General features: G+C 32.9%; 1 protein-coding gene across 1 annotated transcript in view; it reads left to right on the top strand.

Annotated features, from left to right (window-relative positions):
- Window positions 1-20,117, top strand: part of CPED1 (cadherin like and PC-esterase domain containing 1) — a 306,287-nt gene that overhangs the window by 143,139 nt on the left and 143,031 nt on the right. Inside the window, exons 11-17 of the mRNA XM_032276171.1 lie at window positions 92-259; window positions 1,331-1,435; window positions 2,997-3,166; window positions 6,681-6,751; window positions 8,912-8,956; window positions 13,726-13,912; window positions 14,902-15,070. Coding sequence (XP_032132062.1) covers window positions 92-259; window positions 1,331-1,435; window positions 2,997-3,166; window positions 6,681-6,751; window positions 8,912-8,956; window positions 13,726-13,912; window positions 14,902-15,070 — 915 coding nt within the window. The remainder of the gene's footprint in view (window positions 1-91; window positions 260-1,330; window positions 1,436-2,996; window positions 3,167-6,680; window positions 6,752-8,911; window positions 8,957-13,725; window positions 13,913-14,901; window positions 15,071-20,117) is intronic.

The raw sequence follows: 20,117 nt of genomic DNA, 5'->3' as shown, positions 1-20,117 counted from the left end.
CAACAGGAAATAAATCATGTCTTAGAAGTAATTCCATTGTCTTAAAAGTAAATCAATGAATAATATTTGCTGTGCTTTTGTTCTTTCAAAGGTACATGAGCATTTAAATTTTCAAGATAATGATAATATGGATTTTGAGGACCAAAATACAGAAGAATTCTTATTAAATGACACTTTCAATTTTCTCTTTTCTAATGAATCATCACTTTCCTTGTTTTCTGAGATATTTCAGAAACTTTATAGATCAGATGTATTCAAGGTAAGTGCATATTTGTGTACTGATAAGTACTTTTTCAAGTCATTCCTTCGAAGGTGGCATTCTTTTTATTGTGCAATTTCAGCAACTTAATAATTCACTTGAGATTAATTGGCATCTATTATATCACACTTCTTAATTTTTTTCTCACCTCAGGATCAATATTATTTTTATGTCAACTAAGTATGCAAGTGACTGATTATGATGAAATTATGGGTTGAAAATTAAGTAAAATGTTCATAATTTCTTTCTTTTCTTTCTTTCTTTTTCTTTTCTTTTCTTTTCTTTCTTTTTTTTTTTTTTTTTTTTTTTTTTTTTTGGGACAGTTTTTTTTTTAGACAGAGTCTTTCTCTGCTGCCCAGGCTGGAGTGCAGTGGCACCCTCTCAGCTCACTGCAACCTCCGCCTCCTGGGTTCAAGTGATTCTTCTGCCTCAGCCTCCTGAGTAGCTGGGACGACAGGTGCATGTTACCACAACACCTGACTAATTTTTGTGTTTTTAGTAGAGATGGGTTTCCCCATATTGGCCAGGCTGGTCTCAAATTTCTGATCTCATGATCCACTTGCCTCGGACTCCCAAAGTGCTGGAATTATGAAATGTTGTGGAAATTATGAATAATATGTATTATATACTATATAATACTTTTTTATTTTTTGATTTTTCCTTTCAACTTGTAAGTTCAGAGAGTACTTTGAAAGGAATGTTAGAACTTTTTGGAGGTAGTCTAGAAGAGCAGCAAGTGCTCCAGATTGACATCAGAGGACTTGAGTTATAATACTAATTTTGCTTAAGCATCCACATCTGTTGTCATGTTAGGGTGAATGCCAATGAATAGGGCATAGTGCTTCAAAATAACATTGATTGATTTTTATTACATGTTAACATCTCCCCAACCTTACTACCAAAGCATCATTGAGCTATTTTATCCAGGACCTCCCCATCAAGTATGAAGTTTTCTTATATTCAGACACCACTGTGATAAGTTGAAGTTGCTTAAGAAATGGGAGGTAATTGGGTTGAACATGGTTTGACTTTTTAACAGTTGCTAAATTTTTCTCCCTCCCACCAATATAGGGTGAAAACTATCAAAAGGAACTAAATCAGTGTCTGTCCTTAGAAGAAATTAACTCAATTCTGACTTTCATAAAGGAACTTGGAAGTCTGGGACAATTCCAACTGGTAAAGCAAAAGTGACATTTGATTCTTCTTGATGACTGAGATTAGAGTAGATCACTGTAAGCTACCTGATTTTGACATCAAACTATTAAGAAATAGAAATCTTTACAAGCTACTTTCTTCTTTTCAGAGATCTAAGTAGCAAAATAAGCAAGATTTATATGCATTACTTTAAGAGTTTTAAACAATATGTGACTTATTAAAGGAAAAAGAATATGGGATTAGCATAGCTGCCAGTATTTGACAGTTCTCAAGGGGAAAATGTCAACATTTTTCTGAAGAAGTTTTACTTTTAGCTTCAGAACATTTACATGAAACCAAAGGTTATTTCTGCTTATTATACCCTTTTTGTTTTTGTAAAATCAAATATATTTTTAAAAATGTTTTAGAAAAGTGCCTAAACCTTAATTTCTTATAACTCTATATCAAACTTCAAAGAAAGAGAATGTAAATAATTATAACTTTTACTGGTTTATATCTTTTTAAAAAGGCATTTATTTTCTCTCTTATGTATTTTCTTGGGTTTTGTTAATTCCTTGGTCAATATCGAAGGATAATTTGTTGCATACAAAATGCATGTTCAGTACTTGTTTTCTTTCCCGTTCTGATACTTATATAGAGTAAAGTGAATTTGTATTTTTCTACCTAAGATTTGTTCATATGAAATATCTTTTTAAAATAGCATTCTTATTAATAATTTATTATTACCCTGATGTTTCACTCAAGTGTTTATTTTACTTTTGAAAAGTATATATATATATATATATGTATATGTAATATACATATACATATATATATACACACACATACACTACTTGATGAGTTTAATCAACTTACTAAGTTAATTAATGAGTGTATGATACTTGTTTTTCTAATTTACTCCCAAATTTTAAAGGATTCAAAGTAAGCTAATTTCCCCAAAGATAATTGAGTTGACACAATATCATTTTAACTATTTTAAATATAGTAAGTATTACATTCACAACAGTTTGACTTAATACTATAAAAATAAAATAAAAGGGACCTGGCCTCACTCCTCAAGAATTTATAACTTTAGATATTGTGAATATGGAGAACATCTCTCACCATAACTTGCAGAAAAACTAAATAATTATTTTGCAAGAGAAAGAGAAAATTCCAATTTCCTGGTTCTCATAGTAGAAAGGAGATAACCACAGATTTTTCTTTGTGGGGCAAGAGGGGAAGATTAATATTTCTCACTCTGACATAATTCACTTGTAACCTAAGAGGCTTTCTCATTCTTCCTACTGTGTAACTTTTTTATTCAGGTGTCTTCGGATATCTGTAATGGGAAAGAGAAATCCACTTATATTAACTGAAAAAAAAATTAGTCCTATTTGGAAATATAATCACCAACAAAATTAGCTTCTTATAAAAAAGTGATATTTATACCAAAAACTTCACAGTAAACTAATTTGTGGTACTGACCAATGGATTTTTAACAAATATTTGATTTCTTAAATAAATAAGTATAAAGCTGTTCATAGTAATACTGCATTATAATTTGTTTTCCATAACTTATAATGATGTTTTATGTGCTCAGCTCTTCCCATCGACTACTCCTGGGATTCAGTCACTGATGCACGAATTTTATGATATGGCAAATCCTGTGGGAAAACCTGGCTCAGTCCTGACCCAATACTGGTCTGTTTTAAATGTATTTGAACAATTTCAGTTCATGAATAAAAAGACACAGCTACATCCACTAGAATGGTAAGATAGCCACAAGTTTGAATTGTACAATCCAAAAAATCTCTAGTCTACAGATCGATTTCAAAAGGCTTTGCCTATGTTAACACAAGCAACAATGACAAAAAAGTGTGTCCAAATTTCCATGCTCTGGAAAATAAATGTCTTTAAACATTGAAACCATAATGATTCTAGTGGCCTTTAAACACTGTAATAAAAATGAATCCAACAGTTTTTTTAAATCAACAAGACTTGACTCCACTTAATGTTTAGAATTGAAAGTTTCAATCTAGTTTCCTTTTGTGACATGTATTCTTGAATTGTGGGACTATTAGACAAAAAGTATTAGGTGAGATTTGTTTTACAAACCATTAGTCAGAGCTTGATACAGTAATATTATTTATTGAGAAGGCTTTTTAAGGTGTGACTTTTTTCTGAGCAAAACCCGTTGAATGTATATACATATGTCCTGTCTTTTTCACAATTTATTCCTATTTTGGTTTTAGAAGATAGAACTTTTGTTTTGTTGTTTTGTTTTGTTTTTTGAAGGTAGAATCTCAGAGGAAAATATTTGGCTCAGATAAAAGTTTCCCACCTTCACTTCCATTCTAATGAGAGATAGTAATTAGGGAATGAGAGCTGAGACAGATAAAATTTTACCTCCATTAGTTAGGGAAAAGGGACAACACCTAAGGGTTTGTCTGCTTCTGTTTTATATGGATTGAATTGCGGGAGTGTTTGCCTTTTCTACTGGCAGCAAAACAGAAGTAAACCTAAACCTCCTAGGGAGATGAAAGACTAAATGGCCCTGACATAATCATTAAGTCTTTTGCAGTCACCCTAGGGAATGGCTTCCGTTCTATTGACTTACACTTCACTTCTTTCTGCTCAGGATATAGTGAAAACAGGCCTATAAAAACTTTATTTTTAAAATTCAAAAATTTGAATTTTTTATGTTTCAAAAATTTCAATAATCATGTATTTCAAGAATTCTTAGGACATCTCCCAGGATCAGAGTTCCCTTTAATTGCTGCAACTTAAAGAAGTTGGTCTTATTTCCTCAATACCTGGAAGTAGTAGGCTCAGCAGAAGGTTTTTTATGTGTTTGAATATTCAGTTTCAAATAACATACCTCAGAGACCCTTTGTTTGTACTTCACAGTCACTCAAATAATCTAAGACTGTCTCGTTTATTATAGATGGGCGAAAAACAGACTTGATTTCCAAAGGAAGCTATTTAAAAGTATCATTTTTAACTTTGAGGAAGTTCCCTCAGGATACTCAAAGTTTGAAAAGTTTGTTCCCCAGCAGATTTTTCTCAAGCTCCACATATGTTGTAAGATTAAGCAGTGTTCTGATCTTAAATTTAGAAGATTGAAATCTTTTCTTCCAATAATAAAATTTACTAATGGTCAGTGTTGAGTATAGTTAGACAGGGTAAGGACATTTTTGAATTATAGAGACTAGATTCAAAAATCCCAACTTTAGTTTATGAAGACAAGGTTTCGACTGCTCTGAGACTCAGTTTCTTATCTGCAAAGTATACATTATACTACAAACCATGTATATTTCGATATGATTACATAAAAATAACTTTCATTTGCTACATGGCACCTGATACACTATAGCAAGAATAGGTAGTAAATATCAATATGCTTTTCTTTCTATGTTTCTATTCAATGATCATTTTAGCTTCTATAGTGAGGGTAATGTTTTTATATTTTTAATGGGAAAAGCAAGACAAGTTTGAAATATTTATCTAAGTTAACAGTGAGATAAGCAAACCTTACTATGTTTTCAACAAGCAATTTGTATATGGCTAATTTCACTTGCATTCAAGAAAAAAATGTCCAAATCTAATTCTCTTCAAGGTTACCATTGAGCGTATATATATATTTATTTATCATTCATGCCATATTGCAATGAGGGTGCATGTTATATACATTTTCCAAATGACAAAATGAAGTGCTGAGAAGATGGGTCATTTGCTCAGGTTACAAAGCTAATAGTAATAGAGTTGGAACTAGGACCCTGGCCTTTTCATCCATGGTCCAGCACATCGTGCAGATAGGGAGGTCATCATTGTCCTTATGTTCCCAATGGTTACCTCAATTTTTTCTATAGACAATGTCAACTTCATAGTTGTACACTACCTGTGTTCAACGACTTCATCTTTCCTTCTAAGTAAAGACCATCCTCTTGTCGCAGTGAGGCAAAAAGAGATAAAGTCAGAAAAGCATTACGGTACTAGTTAACAGTTATATATGTGTTCTGAGGCCCAAAATCCAGAGATCTCAAAAGAATTAGTGTAAATCTGAACAGAATGAAAATCTTACGATCAACATTGTGCACCATGTGCTAGTTTTACCTTACTAGAAATAAAGTTGCATTGTACTTTGCTCTAAGGAAATGCTTTCAATAAAAATCCACCTGGATGAAACAATTTATTCACAAAATTATGTAGAAAATCACTGCAGGATGCCTTTACATACAGGTGTCTCATTGTATTAAGATAGTAACCTTTCCAAACTTCAGTTTCTGTGCATTTCAGGGTTGTGTCTTTTGTGAGTCACCTGGAATAAACAGTTTTTAAAATAAAAATGCAAAAAATTATCATGGTTTCCACCATTAGCAACAATTTTAATTCCTTGATGCTTTTAAATTTCTTAGCTGATGTTTACATTTGGAAGGTATTGAATATGTCTTATTCATCTCTTTTCCATTACAGTACATAGCACAATATCTGGGACAATACCTATTTCTAAAATGTTATTTAACACATAAAATTGTATTTAACTTTCATAGCATCCCTGTGAAGTAAGATAAACATTGTTATCTCTGTTGTGCTGGGGTGGAAACAGAGATTTGCACCAGCACAGAAAAGTCTTGTCAGGGGCCTGCAGATGTTCATGCCTGGTGTTTTTTATCATCTGCACCAGCAGTTTTTCTGTCTGCAATTTAAATTATTTTGGTCTCAAATTTGAGGACTTAAAGGGCAGTCTGGCAAAGTATTTAGTTAGTTATACAACACAGAAAATGACGTGAACACACCGGAATATAACCCTTATGTTTCACTACAGTTTAAGGGTAGAAGACTTGGCAAGACATAGGTCATTTTCTGAATAGTACACTTACATTTCTTCAATTAAATGTATGTTCTTCTCAGGCTGTCTCAGTACTTCTAAGACTTTTTGCTCCAAAACAGTATAACTGTAGCCAAACAGATTTCCAATAAGAATGTGTATTCTTGAATCACTTCTATTGGACCCAAGCTATCTGAGATTCCTTGGATTTGGACTGAAGAGTGACTTTTTACCCTGGTTTTCTTCAAATGTGCTTCTACTGATTAGGGATGATGAGATTTCCACCTACTTCATTGGAGGGTAGATTGCCAGTTTTGAGGACTGAAATGCAGAAAGTGTTTTTGTGTTCATCAAAGTAACTGTGCCCATACAGAAGAAAAGATAGTGTGTTAGATATAATTTTCATGTGTTTTGTTCATTTCATTCATCCAGAGTTGTTTGGCATTGCATTTGCAGGAATTCTTTCACAGAGGATAAAAACATTGAAAAACCACAAGTGCCATTTGATGCAACAGAAAATAAAAAAGGTAAATATTATATATATATATATATATATATATATATATATATATATATTCCCATGTGTTTCATCATAAAAATAAGTATTTCCTCGCAAAAAATGTAAAATATTTCACCTCATTAGCAATCAAAAATGAAAATTAAATGAGAAAATGCTATTATCCCTCAAATTTGGAAAGAATTAAAAAAAAATAATAGAGTGGGAATCCAGCAATCCCACTACTGGAAATGAGTATGTTAAAGAGATATTTGTACTCCCATGTTAGCTGCAGCACTACACATAATATTCAAGGTATAGAATCATCCTAAGTGTTCACCAGTGAATAAATGGGTAAAAACAATGGGGGTATATATATATACACAATGGAATACTGTTCAGCCAAAAAGAGAAAGAATTCTGTTATTTGTCAGTTTGTGACATAGATAATCCTGGAGAATGTTAAGTGAAATAAGCCAGGCACAAAAAGATAAAAACCCCATACTTTCAGTCACATGTGGGATTGAAAACATTTGATCTCACAGAATAAAGAGAGGTTACCAGTTTTATGCTCTCATAGAGGGTAGAATAGTAGTTACTAGAGGACAGAGAGGATAGGGAGGGAAGAAGATGGCCAGAGATTGGCTGTGGTTCGATAGGAGAAAAAATTCTGTTGATCTATTAAACAATCAGATGACTATCATTAACCAATTTATATTTTTAAATAGCTGGAAGAGAGGATTTTGAATGATCTCACCACAAATAACGATAAATGTTTGATGTGATGGATCTGGTAGTCAGCAAGATTTAATCATTATACAATGTATACATGTATTGAAATATTTTTCACTATACCCCAGAATAATGTGTCAATTAAAAGTAAAACTTCAAAAAGATAGTAGAGTTGGGGAGAGTGTAGGGAAATAAGTATTGTGCTAGTGAATATATAAATTAGAACAACCTCTATTAAGGGGCCACTTAACAAAATATAAGAAAAGCTTTAAAAGCTATTTTTAGAGATCAGAAATTTTACTTCTAGATATTTATTTTAATGAAATAATGTATACAAAATTTAATTACATAAATTATCAATAAAAATAGAATTTATTACTATTGCAGTAAGAGTGGACTGGACACACAAATTAAGCTAGAGTAATCAAATAAAACATTGTAAACCCATTCTTATGTTGTGAAAGAATATTTATGACACGAAAGTTGTTTATGATCTATTGTTAAACCTAACAATTGACTACCTCACCATGAACCTCAAGAAAAATTAATGGTGATTTTTATTTTTCCTCTTTGGTTTATCTCAATTTTTTCTTTTTTTCCTTCCAAAGGACAGCTAAGCTTTTTTTTTTTTTTTTTTTCAAGGGAAAACAATACTTCTAAGTTTAAAAAGAAAAAAATGAAAAGAAATATTCACCCATATGTCTTTAATTTTTTTTAGTTCAAAGATTTTCTATTATGAAACAGGATTTAACCCAATACAGTGGTTTTCAATGTGTATCCCTGTCTCCCCAGAATCACCTGGAAAACTTAGCAATTCAGATTTACTCAACCCACTATCTCTGGGGTTGAGACCTAGCAATTTGTGTTTTAATAAGCCCTTCTGATGATTCTAAGGCTAGAGTTTGAGAATCACTGATTCAATAGAATGAATCAGTAGGTGCAATGAAGAACTGGGAGAAACTACCTTTCATTTGCCCACCAGTTTTTTCCTCTATAAATGAAGATTTAACCACTCTGTGTGTTTTGTTCATTTATTTGTTTCATAAATATTTATTAAGGAGTTTTTAAAATAAATATTTGGTTGAATTAAAAAAACGTAGAGTAAATGTTAGTGAGACCAACTGAATGGACCTTCTATAATTCTAATGATTTGAGAAACTATAGTTATAGGATATGGAACCTGTGAGGAATCTTGATTGATTAACTTCAGGCAATAAATGGCATTTAAGCCATCATTTTCTCCCTTAATGTTTTTCTATTTGAAGTAATCATTCTCTGAGCTTTGAATAAAATAACTTCTTTTATTATAGTTTTCAGTTTTACTTAGAAATGTTCACTGGTATAATAAAAGTTAAAAATGTTTTATTAAATTATCTAATTTGATAGCTTAATGTATATTTTAAAAGTTTGATTAACGGTTTTTATTTTAAATTTACATTTCTTTTTTTTTAAGTTGCAGTTCTACAAATTGAGAATGAAAATAAAGAAATACATTGCAGTTATGGTGAGTTGAGATTAAAGAGTTTTAGCAGCATAATTGACAATTAGGAAACAGCACAAGTTTGAATTAAAAAAATCATCATTTTATTATATTTGGGTATCTTTAGGATGATAATTTTTAAAGTAAATTTTTAGAAGTTATTAGATTCTGATGGAGTCAGTATCTATCACTTTTACATAAAAACATAAAATATTACATTCATTTAAGGACGACTTCCAAACCCACCTTGAGGGGCTTTTTGGGTTCTAGGGCATTGCCTTGGAAGCCCTTCAAGCGTAAGAGCTTGACTTATCAGCTTTATACATCGATCTTCAGAGGACTCACTACCCGGCAGTGATTCCTTTCTCACCAGATTGTTGCTATAGTGGTTAGTACTTGAGTAGAGTGTTTTTGTAACAGTTGAGAGTTTTTAAGCCAATTTTCAATTTATTTTTTAATTCATTTTTTAACCAAGCCATAATAGAAGAAAAATACTTTTTTAAGTTTGTATTAACTTTAAATTTAAAAAATAATTTTCTTTATATTGGTCAGTATTATTACTACAATGGTCTTGCAAATATATCATCTTAGAGAGTCTAACTGACTTTTCCAAAGTCACAGGGTTATTAAATGCCTGAGCTGTATCACAAAGCTGAGTCTTCAGATTCTCTGTTCAAAGCTCCTGAACTAGGCTAGGCATAGTGCCATGCACCTATATGCCCAGTGCCTTGGGAGGCCAAGGCAGAGGCATCACTTGAGCCCAGGAGCTCCAGGTTACAGTGATTGCATCACTGTACTCCAGCCTGAGTGACATAGCAAGACCCTGTCTCTAAAAGAAAAGAAAAAGAAAAACTCCTGAGTTTTCTTAGTATTCTATAATATATTGTAGAGAGATTGAGTTTTATATAGCAAGATTTTTCTTAACAATGTATACCTTAAAATATATGTGTGTGCATATGTGTATATGTGTGTATATATATATGTATTTGGTGCCAAAAATCAACTTAGAAAATTTAGTTTTCCACAAATAAAAAATCAATTCCAGTAAAACACTAAAGCTAAAAAAAGTATAGATTTAATTTAATTTATTATATTATTTTATTCATTAATTTATTTTTTAGAGACAGGATCTCACTTTGTTGTCCTGGCTGGAGTGCAGTGGAACCATCATAGGTCACTGCAACATCGACTTTCTGGGCACAAGCAATCCGCCTGCCTCAGCTTCTCAAGTAGCTAGGACTATAGGCATGAGCTACCACATCTGGATAATTTTGCAATTTTGTGTAGAGATGCTATTAGCCCAGGCTGGTCTCAATCTCTTGGCCTCAAGTAATCCTTCCGCCTCAGCCTCTTAAAGTACTGGGATTACAGAAATGAGTCACTGTGCCTGGCCTAATTTATTATTAATATAATTCTTTGAATTTAATAAAATCTAATTTTTACAATCTAAAATCTGGTTTAATTCATTCATGAGGTTTTATCACTATTGTTAAAATCATGGTAGGCTGAGATGTTATAATAATATGGTTTAATAGAATTAACATATATAGCCAATTAAAGAAAGTGACATTTTAAATAAAGTATTGCTAATAGAGAATAAAGATAGCAGGTATTATTTATGCCATTCCCTCCCTGCACTCATCACACAAGCTCCTACCCCTAGAAAAATACATGCTACTCCACTCTCCTGGAAAACTGTTGTCTAGGGTATGGTGTGAAAAGGACTAGTGAGAAAACTAGGAGCAAAATTAGAATCTACACTTGTTGAGGGTCTACTCTGTGCGAGGCCCAAGGCGAGGTGCAACATCAAGAAAGCCAGTTTGCCTCTTCAGGCTTCTATTTTCTCATTTGCAAAATGAAAGGATTGCATTGGATGATCTCACTTATTATTATTATTATTTTTTTTGTTGCCAGGTAATATGGTGCAGATGATGTTAACATGTTAGATGGCTCTTTAACTTTGTTCATGTTTTTATGATGATAAAAATTAGTCCTGCCTGGATCTTTAGTAACTAATCTTCTTGCTTTTGTGGTATAAAATAAGATTTAAAAAAATAATGTGATGATGCCTCAGAACAGGTGGGATTGTTTTAGAGTCTAGGCTCTTCTCATGTTCAATATGAGTTATGATTATTCCTCAAGAGGTCAATAAAATTCTGCAGTTAAAAGAAATCCATTAAAAGCAACCAAATCTTCAAACAGCTTTCCCATAGATCCTTGCCAAATAGGTTAAGCAGCCTGCTACCCCTGTACCTCATGGTGGGTTCTCCGTAGATCTCAGGTAAGCTGGCCTGAGACAAGTTGAGACTGGGAAGGGCAAGATACCAAGCAAACACCAGGTGTCTGTAGGCGGCAACACTGATACTTGAGTTGAAGATGATATCAGAACTAAATCAGCATTCAGGCAGGGGTTTAGGAGATAGTGCTCACACAAGAGGCAGAGACTTTCTGATGAAACCAAAAGTAAGCATTTGCTGAAGAGAACGATTGCACATTTATTTCAGGTCATCTAGGGCTGTTTCAGTTCCTAAGGAAAGCAAGCCCCATTGAAAACTGTGACTATTAAGTAAAAGCATAAACTACAAGGAAATTAACTCTCAGAGAATCTTTATAAAAATATATCTTATTAAGTTAAAGTACATCTTTTATGTTTTATTTTGAAAAAAGATCTTCCTCTTTGCTATTCACTTAGCTAGTTCTGGGCATAAAAGTGCAAGTGTTGATATTCCCTTTTTGCCTGGGCAATGGTCATTTCCAAAGCATAGTCCATATCTCAGCTCCAGCTTGTTTAATATTATATTGAGTTTGCAGCCATTTGAATCAAATCTCATGATTAATAATATCCTTTTTTAATTGTGCTTATCTCACAATTAAATTTTCTTGTCTTTCACAAGAAAATGCTGGAGAAAAAACTTTGATGAAAAAGAATGTATTATTAATAAGTGGTTGAATTTGAATTAAAAACTGTGGTCCTTTACAGAATGATTTCTAATAAAAATAATTTCTGCCTTCATTCTTTTTTCTTTTTTATTATAAGAAGATTTCAGGGGCTGTTATGATCATTGAAATTATAGATGCAGTCCACCTACATCGATCAGCCAGATACTACCTTGGATTGACCATTAGGACAAATAACAAGTAAAATTAATGAAGCAGATAGTTTACCCAATTTAATGAGTTATTCAACCAACATTACTAGATGTTTATTTTTTATTAAGACTTTTTTATGAAATAAAATTACAGTGTATCTATTGTAACATATATCTATTGTATTACTACTGTTTGTAATTTATACATTAACTTGTTCTTCCATAGCCTAAGAAACCTAGAGAATATGGGTCAGAAATATATAGGTTCTTTAAAATTTTTAATTCTTTTAGTCCATGATGGGAACTATATAGAGACCTAGTCCCCAGAACTAAAATGAAGCATCCATATAGGTTGGTGGTACTCATTGTCAAGGATTTGGTGGTGCATCTCCATGTCCATCAAAGAAAAATAAAAATTTTGATCTTGTTGAAGACAAAGTCTGGGCATATTGGGCAATGCCGCTGGAGAGCAAGACAAGGAAGGGCTTGTGAAATGCCTTGTTTGCCTTTTTAGGAGCTTGGACTTGACTCTGGAAATGATGAGAAACCACTAAAGAAAGGAAGACAAATCATCAGATTTGACCTTGGAAAAATCAGTATCATAGTTATCTAAAAGCAGAGGAAAAACCAACAATTAATAAAATGATCTCCGTTCTCTATGTTTAGTTTCATAGCTTCCTGTAGCAAATTCTGTTATCCTTTTTGTTTATATGTTGTTAAATGCCACTGAACATTTTATGTAAGGCCACACCAAGATACTTTCATTTTACAGATTTTCATAGAATTTTCTATGTTTATCTTTGTTGGCATTTTATTGGCAATTGGAAAGTATTGATGGAACTAAATACTTCTTGACATTTCTTTGAAAAACACTGTTAAGCTTTTGGGTAATTTGTTTATTCCAAACATTAATATTGAATATAACTTAACAGTAGCTGGTGTATGTGCCTATAAAGCTATTTTTCTTTTTCTTTTTTGTTTGTGCACTGAGATACAGCTGTAAACAATTGGGCTAACAAAGAGAAATATTTTTTAATGCCTCAGAATCAATGATATGAAGTAATGTTCTAGGTTCTGTGACAGGATGGAGCAGAGGATAGTATTTCCTTCTTATACTTGATGATACGTTCCCAAGTAAGGTGGCCTGGGAAGGAAGCAGTTTCAGGATGCCCTTGCTTATGTGTCTGTTTGGTATGATATTGGAGTTTGCAGTCTTTGCCCCACACTGCCTATGAGATACTATATCAATTAAATGGCATTTCAGTGATGCTCCACATCAAGAAATTTTCCTCATTCCTTGCTGGTCTCCTCTGCCACTATCCCACAGAGCCATCACCTCCACGTACATGGTTGCTTGATATATGCAGTAAATATCACAAAAATGTTATCAATCTACAGGAGAGACATTTTCCCACCTTCTGTGCCTTTAAACTTTCAAGGGCTGAGCAAAAAACACCATCTATATAACACAAACTAAAATCAACAGCTGATATATGAGGCAACTTCTACAGAATCTGATGAGTTGAAAAGCCAGCTGCAGCCACAAATCAACTATGATCAGGGTACTGAATGAAAAGTCAGTAGGGATCATTGAAGTTGTTCAAAGGAAACAGAAAAAGAAAAACCTTAATCATATATTATTTAAAGATACTTATCCACTTCACAGTTGTCTTTTTTCTGTCATTGTTTTTGTATTTTTAACAGATAAAGACACACCGTGTCATATCAAGCAGATCTTCACACATCCGAATTTGGAACTAAATCCTGAGTTTAATCCAAAGATCAAAGATTATTACTCTGAAGTCCCATTTGATGTGGTAACAGTGACAATTGGAGTGGAGACTCCTAAGTGTCAGTGCAAGGTGCACCTGTATGAGCAGGCAGGGCCAAGGTATGAGGATGTTGCCTGGGGCTTTGTTGAGACACCATACTGGAAAGCAGACATTTGATGCAAATTTTGAAAGTGGTTCAGAAAAGCTGATTCATAAGATCAGTTGAAAGATTCCCAGGGTGTGAACTTTCCCCTTCTCAGGTTTTTTGTTTGTTTTGTTTTGTTTTTAAAGATTGGCAATCTTTGCAGCTCATCTTTGTAACAATAGTTTAACAAGAAATGATCTTGTTGCATGAAATATAGAGAAGATCAATTAAGGAAAAATTTCACTTATTGTTATGTTTTAAGATTCATGTTTTAAGATTGTTGAAGACATCAAGTTTTTTAATATTCAAAAAGTGCTTGCTTAAACCTATTGGAGCACGATTTGCGGAGACAGTACCACTAACTTTCCTAAGTTTCACTGACTTTTTTTTCCTATTGATCTTTTAAAAGTCAGTGACTCTTTCATTCATAATTTTGAACAGAAGATAGAACCTTATTCTGTACTGTATCCATTGCAAAGAAGATACCCATGGTTCCATGCTGTAGGGAAAGAAATGCTCTTGGAACCCTTAGGAGCCAAGTCTAATAGAAAGGAAGGATTCAAGTCGGGACAACCTGGGTTCCCAACCATGACTCTTCTATGTGACTTTGAATGATGTGTTTACCAGTTCTAGGTCATGATCTCTATATTTAAAATGGGGACAATCGTAGTTGTATTAAATGAGACAATGTTGACCTTGGAATGTGTCTAATAAATATTAGTTTCCTTCTCTTTAATTATGGAAGATATAACTTGCTCTGCAAGAAGACTCTTGGCGTAGTAAAGTACTATGAGAGAGATGTTTATTTGTTTTCCTATTTTAGGTTTCTTATGAAATTGTATAGACCTTTCTGTTATATATTCAAATAGGCAATTAATAAATATTGACATATGAATCAGTTTGGGCTAAGTAAATCTCCCCTATTCATAGTCTCTCTCTTTCTCGCTCCCTCTTTCTCTCCAGTTTTGCCAGCTACCCTTTGGGCTTAGGAATGAATAAAATCTCAATATTTGTGGTGGATGAATCTCCAGCACACAGTGAGACCCTGATCACATACAAACTCACCATCTATAGAGAAGACCGCCCAAGTCTGCCCTTGTTTGAGGCCTTCACAGCATGTGGTTTTGTGCAGGTAAGTGAAATTTACATTTGCACTTGGGTTGAATTGGGAATGATCTGTTAACCTGGGTGAAAAGTGCCAAATGAAAATTATTTCAAGAAATTGTATGCTTTGAAATTGAAATTGTGGTCTCATTTCAAAAGAGTGAGAATCCCAGCCAGGTATCTAAGGCGCCTCATTGTGAGTGATTTTCTTTATAGTGTGCTCATTGTGTTCATTGTGTTCAGTGGACTTATTGTGGTTAATGTTCAAAAACGTGAGGACTCACACTTAGTTGTGTAATCGGTTTCACATTTTCCTTTTAAACTGGGCTATTTTTCTTGGATTTGTCCCTGGATCTACTTTTGAAATTTTAAACTAGATTTAGTAGAATTTACTTTAAAGAATAAGAGGAAAATTTATGGAACTATTTTACAGAAAGCATACTGGATAAATGAAACTAAATTTGCTTGGGATAGATATATTTCTCATTCACTTCTCATGCAGTCATCGTATCACAAGGCTGTAGTTTCTCTTGTGAGCAAAATGTACTATTTTTTAACCTGTTCATTTTGGAGAAGGGTGAATGTTGCCCTAACACTTTTGTTCTACGGTTTTTCCCAATTTTTTCTCTTTTGAGAATCCTATGTATAATCTTCTACATTTCCTCATATTGTATACCCCTTACTACAGGTGATTCCAGGGAAGTAGTAACTGGTATTTTTATTACATATCTACTAATTCTCTAAGAAAGTGTACTTGCTAATATATCATGTCAAATTACATATTACTATGAGCTTTGAAGTATAGATGGTTAGTAAAAGAGAGGTATTGCTGACGGGGCCTTGGTAGGCAGTATGGTTACCATGTTTTTTAATGTAACAGCCAGACCCAGTAATCACCTCGTCACTGTCTTATCTGTTTCCAAGAGCTTTAAAAATCTCAGGAATAGGCATAATTTTTATTTTTTAAGGAAATCATATCACTAATTTATGAATTACTACTAAACCAAATTGAATTTCACATCTGAAGATTCATCCAAAAAAAGATGAAGATGTTATTCTCAAAGATATTAATAGGCATACTTAAAACGAGTAAAGTAGAGTTTCATGGTCAAATAAACCCATTGGTTGATGAAGCAATGAGTTAAACAAAGTTAAGTAGGTGTCTTTACTGTAGGATTTATCTGAACCTCTAATATACTAATTTAAATGGTGGTTCATTTATAGTATGGAAAAAATATATATTTCACTTATATGATGTTCAAGAATAAGCAGAAGTAAACTTTGTTTATAGAAGTCAGAATAGCAGTTACCCAGAAGGTGTGGGTACCACTAAGCATGAGGGAATGTTTTGGGTAAATGTCCAACATCAAACTTATCTGATGTGCTTTTTAATAGAATAGCTATCAATATTTTTTGTGGGAAATATGTGAGGAAACACTGGTCTAAACTATGGAGAAGACTTTAAAATATGTTCCTCTCAAGCTTTGACCTTTCAATTTGCTTTATTTGCATTGCTGTCTCAATCTGCTTCTGAATTGAAGAACAAGTAATATAGCCACACCAAAAGTGTTTAAAAAATAAACAAAAATCTAGAGGGAGGTGTGCTTTTGTCTATTCGTGTATGTTTATGTGTGTGTAGTCATTTCTAAACTAAATATTCTTAACCTTTTTGGTGGAGCATTTTTTTTTCTTTCATTGCTGGTGGGAGTGTGAAATGTTCAACCACTTTGGAGAACTTTGGCAGTATCCACTAAAGCTAAATACATATAAATGACTCAGCAATCCTTCTAGCTATACACCTAAGACAAATGAAGTCATATGCCCATAAAAAGACACACATACACAAAATACTCAAATTGGTTTTATTCACGGTAGCTAACAGCTGAAAATAATTCAGTAAGAAAGGAAACAAATACAATATTATACTATTAGGGCACAAAAATTAAATGAACTACAGATATGCACAAATATGGAAGAATCTTCAAAACCTTACGTTGATTAAAAACAAGCCAGACATCAATAATGAATGCTGAGAAGGATGTGGAGAAGAGGAAACCCTTGTACTCTGTTGGTGGGAAAGTAAATTAATACAGCCACTATGGTGAACAGCATCAAAGTTTCTCAAGAAACTAAAAATAGAACTAGAGTATAATCCAGCAATCCCACTGCTGAGTATATTTCCAAAATAAAGGAAATCATTATATTGAAGAGATATCTGTAATATATCCCATTTGTTGCAGTGTTATTCATAGTAGCCAAGATATGGAATCAACCTAAGTGTCTGTCAATGGATGAATGGATAAAGAAAATGTGATACATGTATACAGTGGTGTATTACTCAGCCATAAAAATGAAATCCTGTCATTTGCAATAGGACGGATGGAACTGGAGGACATTACATTAAGTGAAATAAGTCAGAAACAGAAAGACAAATATCACGTGCTCTCAGTCATATGTGGGAGCCGAAGACAAGTGGATATCAGGAGATAAAGAGTAGATTGATGGTTAACCACAGACTAAGTAGGGCAGTGGAGAGGGTGGGATGAAGAGTGGTTGTTAATGGGCACAAAAACACAAATGGAGGGAGTAAGGCCTAATGTTCAATAGCATAACAGGGCAACTATAGTTAGCAATAATTTATTATATATTTCAAAATAACTAGAAGAGTGGAATTGGAATATTCCTACCACAAAGAAATGATAAATACTTGATAAATGATAAATGATAAATATCCCAATTACTCTGATTTGATCATTGCACATTGTACACTTATATCAAAATATCACATGTATGCCATAAATATGTACAATTTTATGTAATCACAACAATTAAAATAAAAAAATTGAAAGAAGACAGACACATAAAGAAATACTGTATTTCACTTATATGAAGTTCAAGAATGAGCAAAACTAATCTATGTTTATAGAGGTTAGAAGAGCAGGTACCTAGAAGGTGTGGCACCACTAAGCATGAGGGAGCTTTTTGGGCAAATGTCCTTATCTTAATCTGGGTGATAGTTACATATATAACTAGGTGCTATCTAGATAGATAAAAATTTAATTAACTGTGAACTTAAGATTTTTGCAATTTACTGTTTAAAATTATATAACATATCAAATATACATGTATATTTGTGTGTGTGTATATATATATATATATATAAATTATGTACACTGCCTATAAATTATACCTCAATAAAGTAAGAAAAATGATTAGTGGGAAAGTACGTATTCCTATCTTCCATGACATGTTTCTCCAATGTTGTATTGATCAGAAACAAGTTAATTATCATGCCATGAACTTAAAGAATAGATTATGTCAGCAAAATGTTACTATAATATCAAGAAAAATATTAGAAAATTCTTGTGGGATGAATCCTACAGACGATTGCAGAAAAGTATGTTGGTACTTTATAAGAATCTTTTCCACAAGGTCTTAATTTAAAGTTTATGTGTGGTCCCACAGTAAGTATTGTATTTTATAACATGGAAAATTGCCTGATAAGCACTAGTATTTTTTAGAAAGTGTCAAATTAGTGAACAGAAAAATGTGGCATGAATAATGTGGACTGCTTTAGACACTTAACTAGGCACAAGTGGCTTTATGAGTTGGGGGAAGTCATCAGCAGGGGTAAAATTTTCTCACCATCCACTTAAAATTTTAACTCACAGACTTTTATTTCTCTTTTATATTTAATCTCATTAGGGTCTTTGGGTTTCACAGCAAGCTGATACCATCACAAAGGTTAAAATACAAATAAAAAGTGATGGATAAAATTTCTAATCTTCTATCAATTCTCAAGTATTTGAGAATTTCTAAATTAATAGCTAAGCAGATATACATCATGAGCCTTACAAATTTTTAGTTTTCCAAGCTGTTCTTTCTTTTTTTCTTTTTCTGTCAACAGCCACAGTGTCCTCACTGTGTAGGGCTGAAATCTAGAGTCAAACTATTACAGAATAACTGTTTCATTTGAATCTCCAAAGCCTATGCAGGCAAATCTAAAAGAAAATGAAGTAAACATTTATTATATTTTATTTATGGGTCAAGGGGAAAAAATTACAATTTCTCCCTACATTTCAAGTTAGATTTTGGTCTAATGAACTCCATTCTTAAATTTTAAATAAACATTGTCTTAATCTATTTGTGCTGCTCTAACAAAATACTCGAGACTAGGCAGTTTATAGAGGACAAAAGCTTATTTCCTTTAGTTCTGGTGGGTGGGAAGTCGAAAATCAAGGCACTGGCATTTGGTGGTGTCTGGTGAGGTTCTTTGTGCTGCATCTTCACACGGTGGAAGGAAGAAAATGAGCAAAAAAGGAAAATTCTATGTCCTCACATGGGGAAAGATTCAAAGGGCAGCGAAAGGGTCTAAATTAGTTCTCTCCAGCACTTTTATAATTAGTGCCCTCATAAATGACACTAATCCATTTATGAGGGTGGAAATCTCATGATTTAATCACATCCTAAAAATCTACACCTCTTAATACCATCACAATGGGGATTAAGTTTCAACGCAAGAATTTTGGGGACATTCAAACTGCAGCAAACTTAAAAGGCTATCTACCTCCAAATAACCAAAAAAGAAGAAACCAGTTTAAGATTAATCAAGCCTCCTAATTTCTCCTTTCCCCATTCTCTTACCTTCTGAGCATCAACTCTGCATGTTACCGTTTTGCCAAAGGACTAACATGGCAAAGTAAGCAAAGGTAAACTGATACCAGTCAGTTAAAAAATCAATTACAATAACATTTTGATGAATAGTAAGACAATTTGATTAACTTGTTAATAGACATTTTATCAAACATTGTTAAGTACCTACTTAGCCATAACGAACTATTTGAGTTTATTTAATGTTTATATTTTAATTCTTATGCTAATTAGAATTTGTATATGATTGTCCAAGAGGCAGCTTTCAGTTGAGTTAGCTCTTAGTTTAGTTATTACCAGTGAAGGAGAGTTAATTTACATGACATATCACCAGATTGGGACCAGACTTTCTCAATCTCAGCCCTGTTGACATTTGAAGCTGGATATTTCTTTGTTCCAGGGAAGTTATTCTATTTATTGTGGGA

The sequence above is a fragment of the Sapajus apella genome, unplaced genomic scaffold (assembly GCF_009761245.1).
Source record: "Sapajus apella isolate SASKATOON/1434 unplaced genomic scaffold, GSC_monkey_1.0 scaffold7, whole genome shotgun sequence".
Classification (NCBI taxonomy): Eukaryota; Metazoa; Chordata; class Mammalia; order Primates; family Cebidae; genus Sapajus; species Sapajus apella.
Note: the sequence above shows the minus strand (reverse complement) of the source record. Positions and strands in the feature narration are given on the sequence as shown.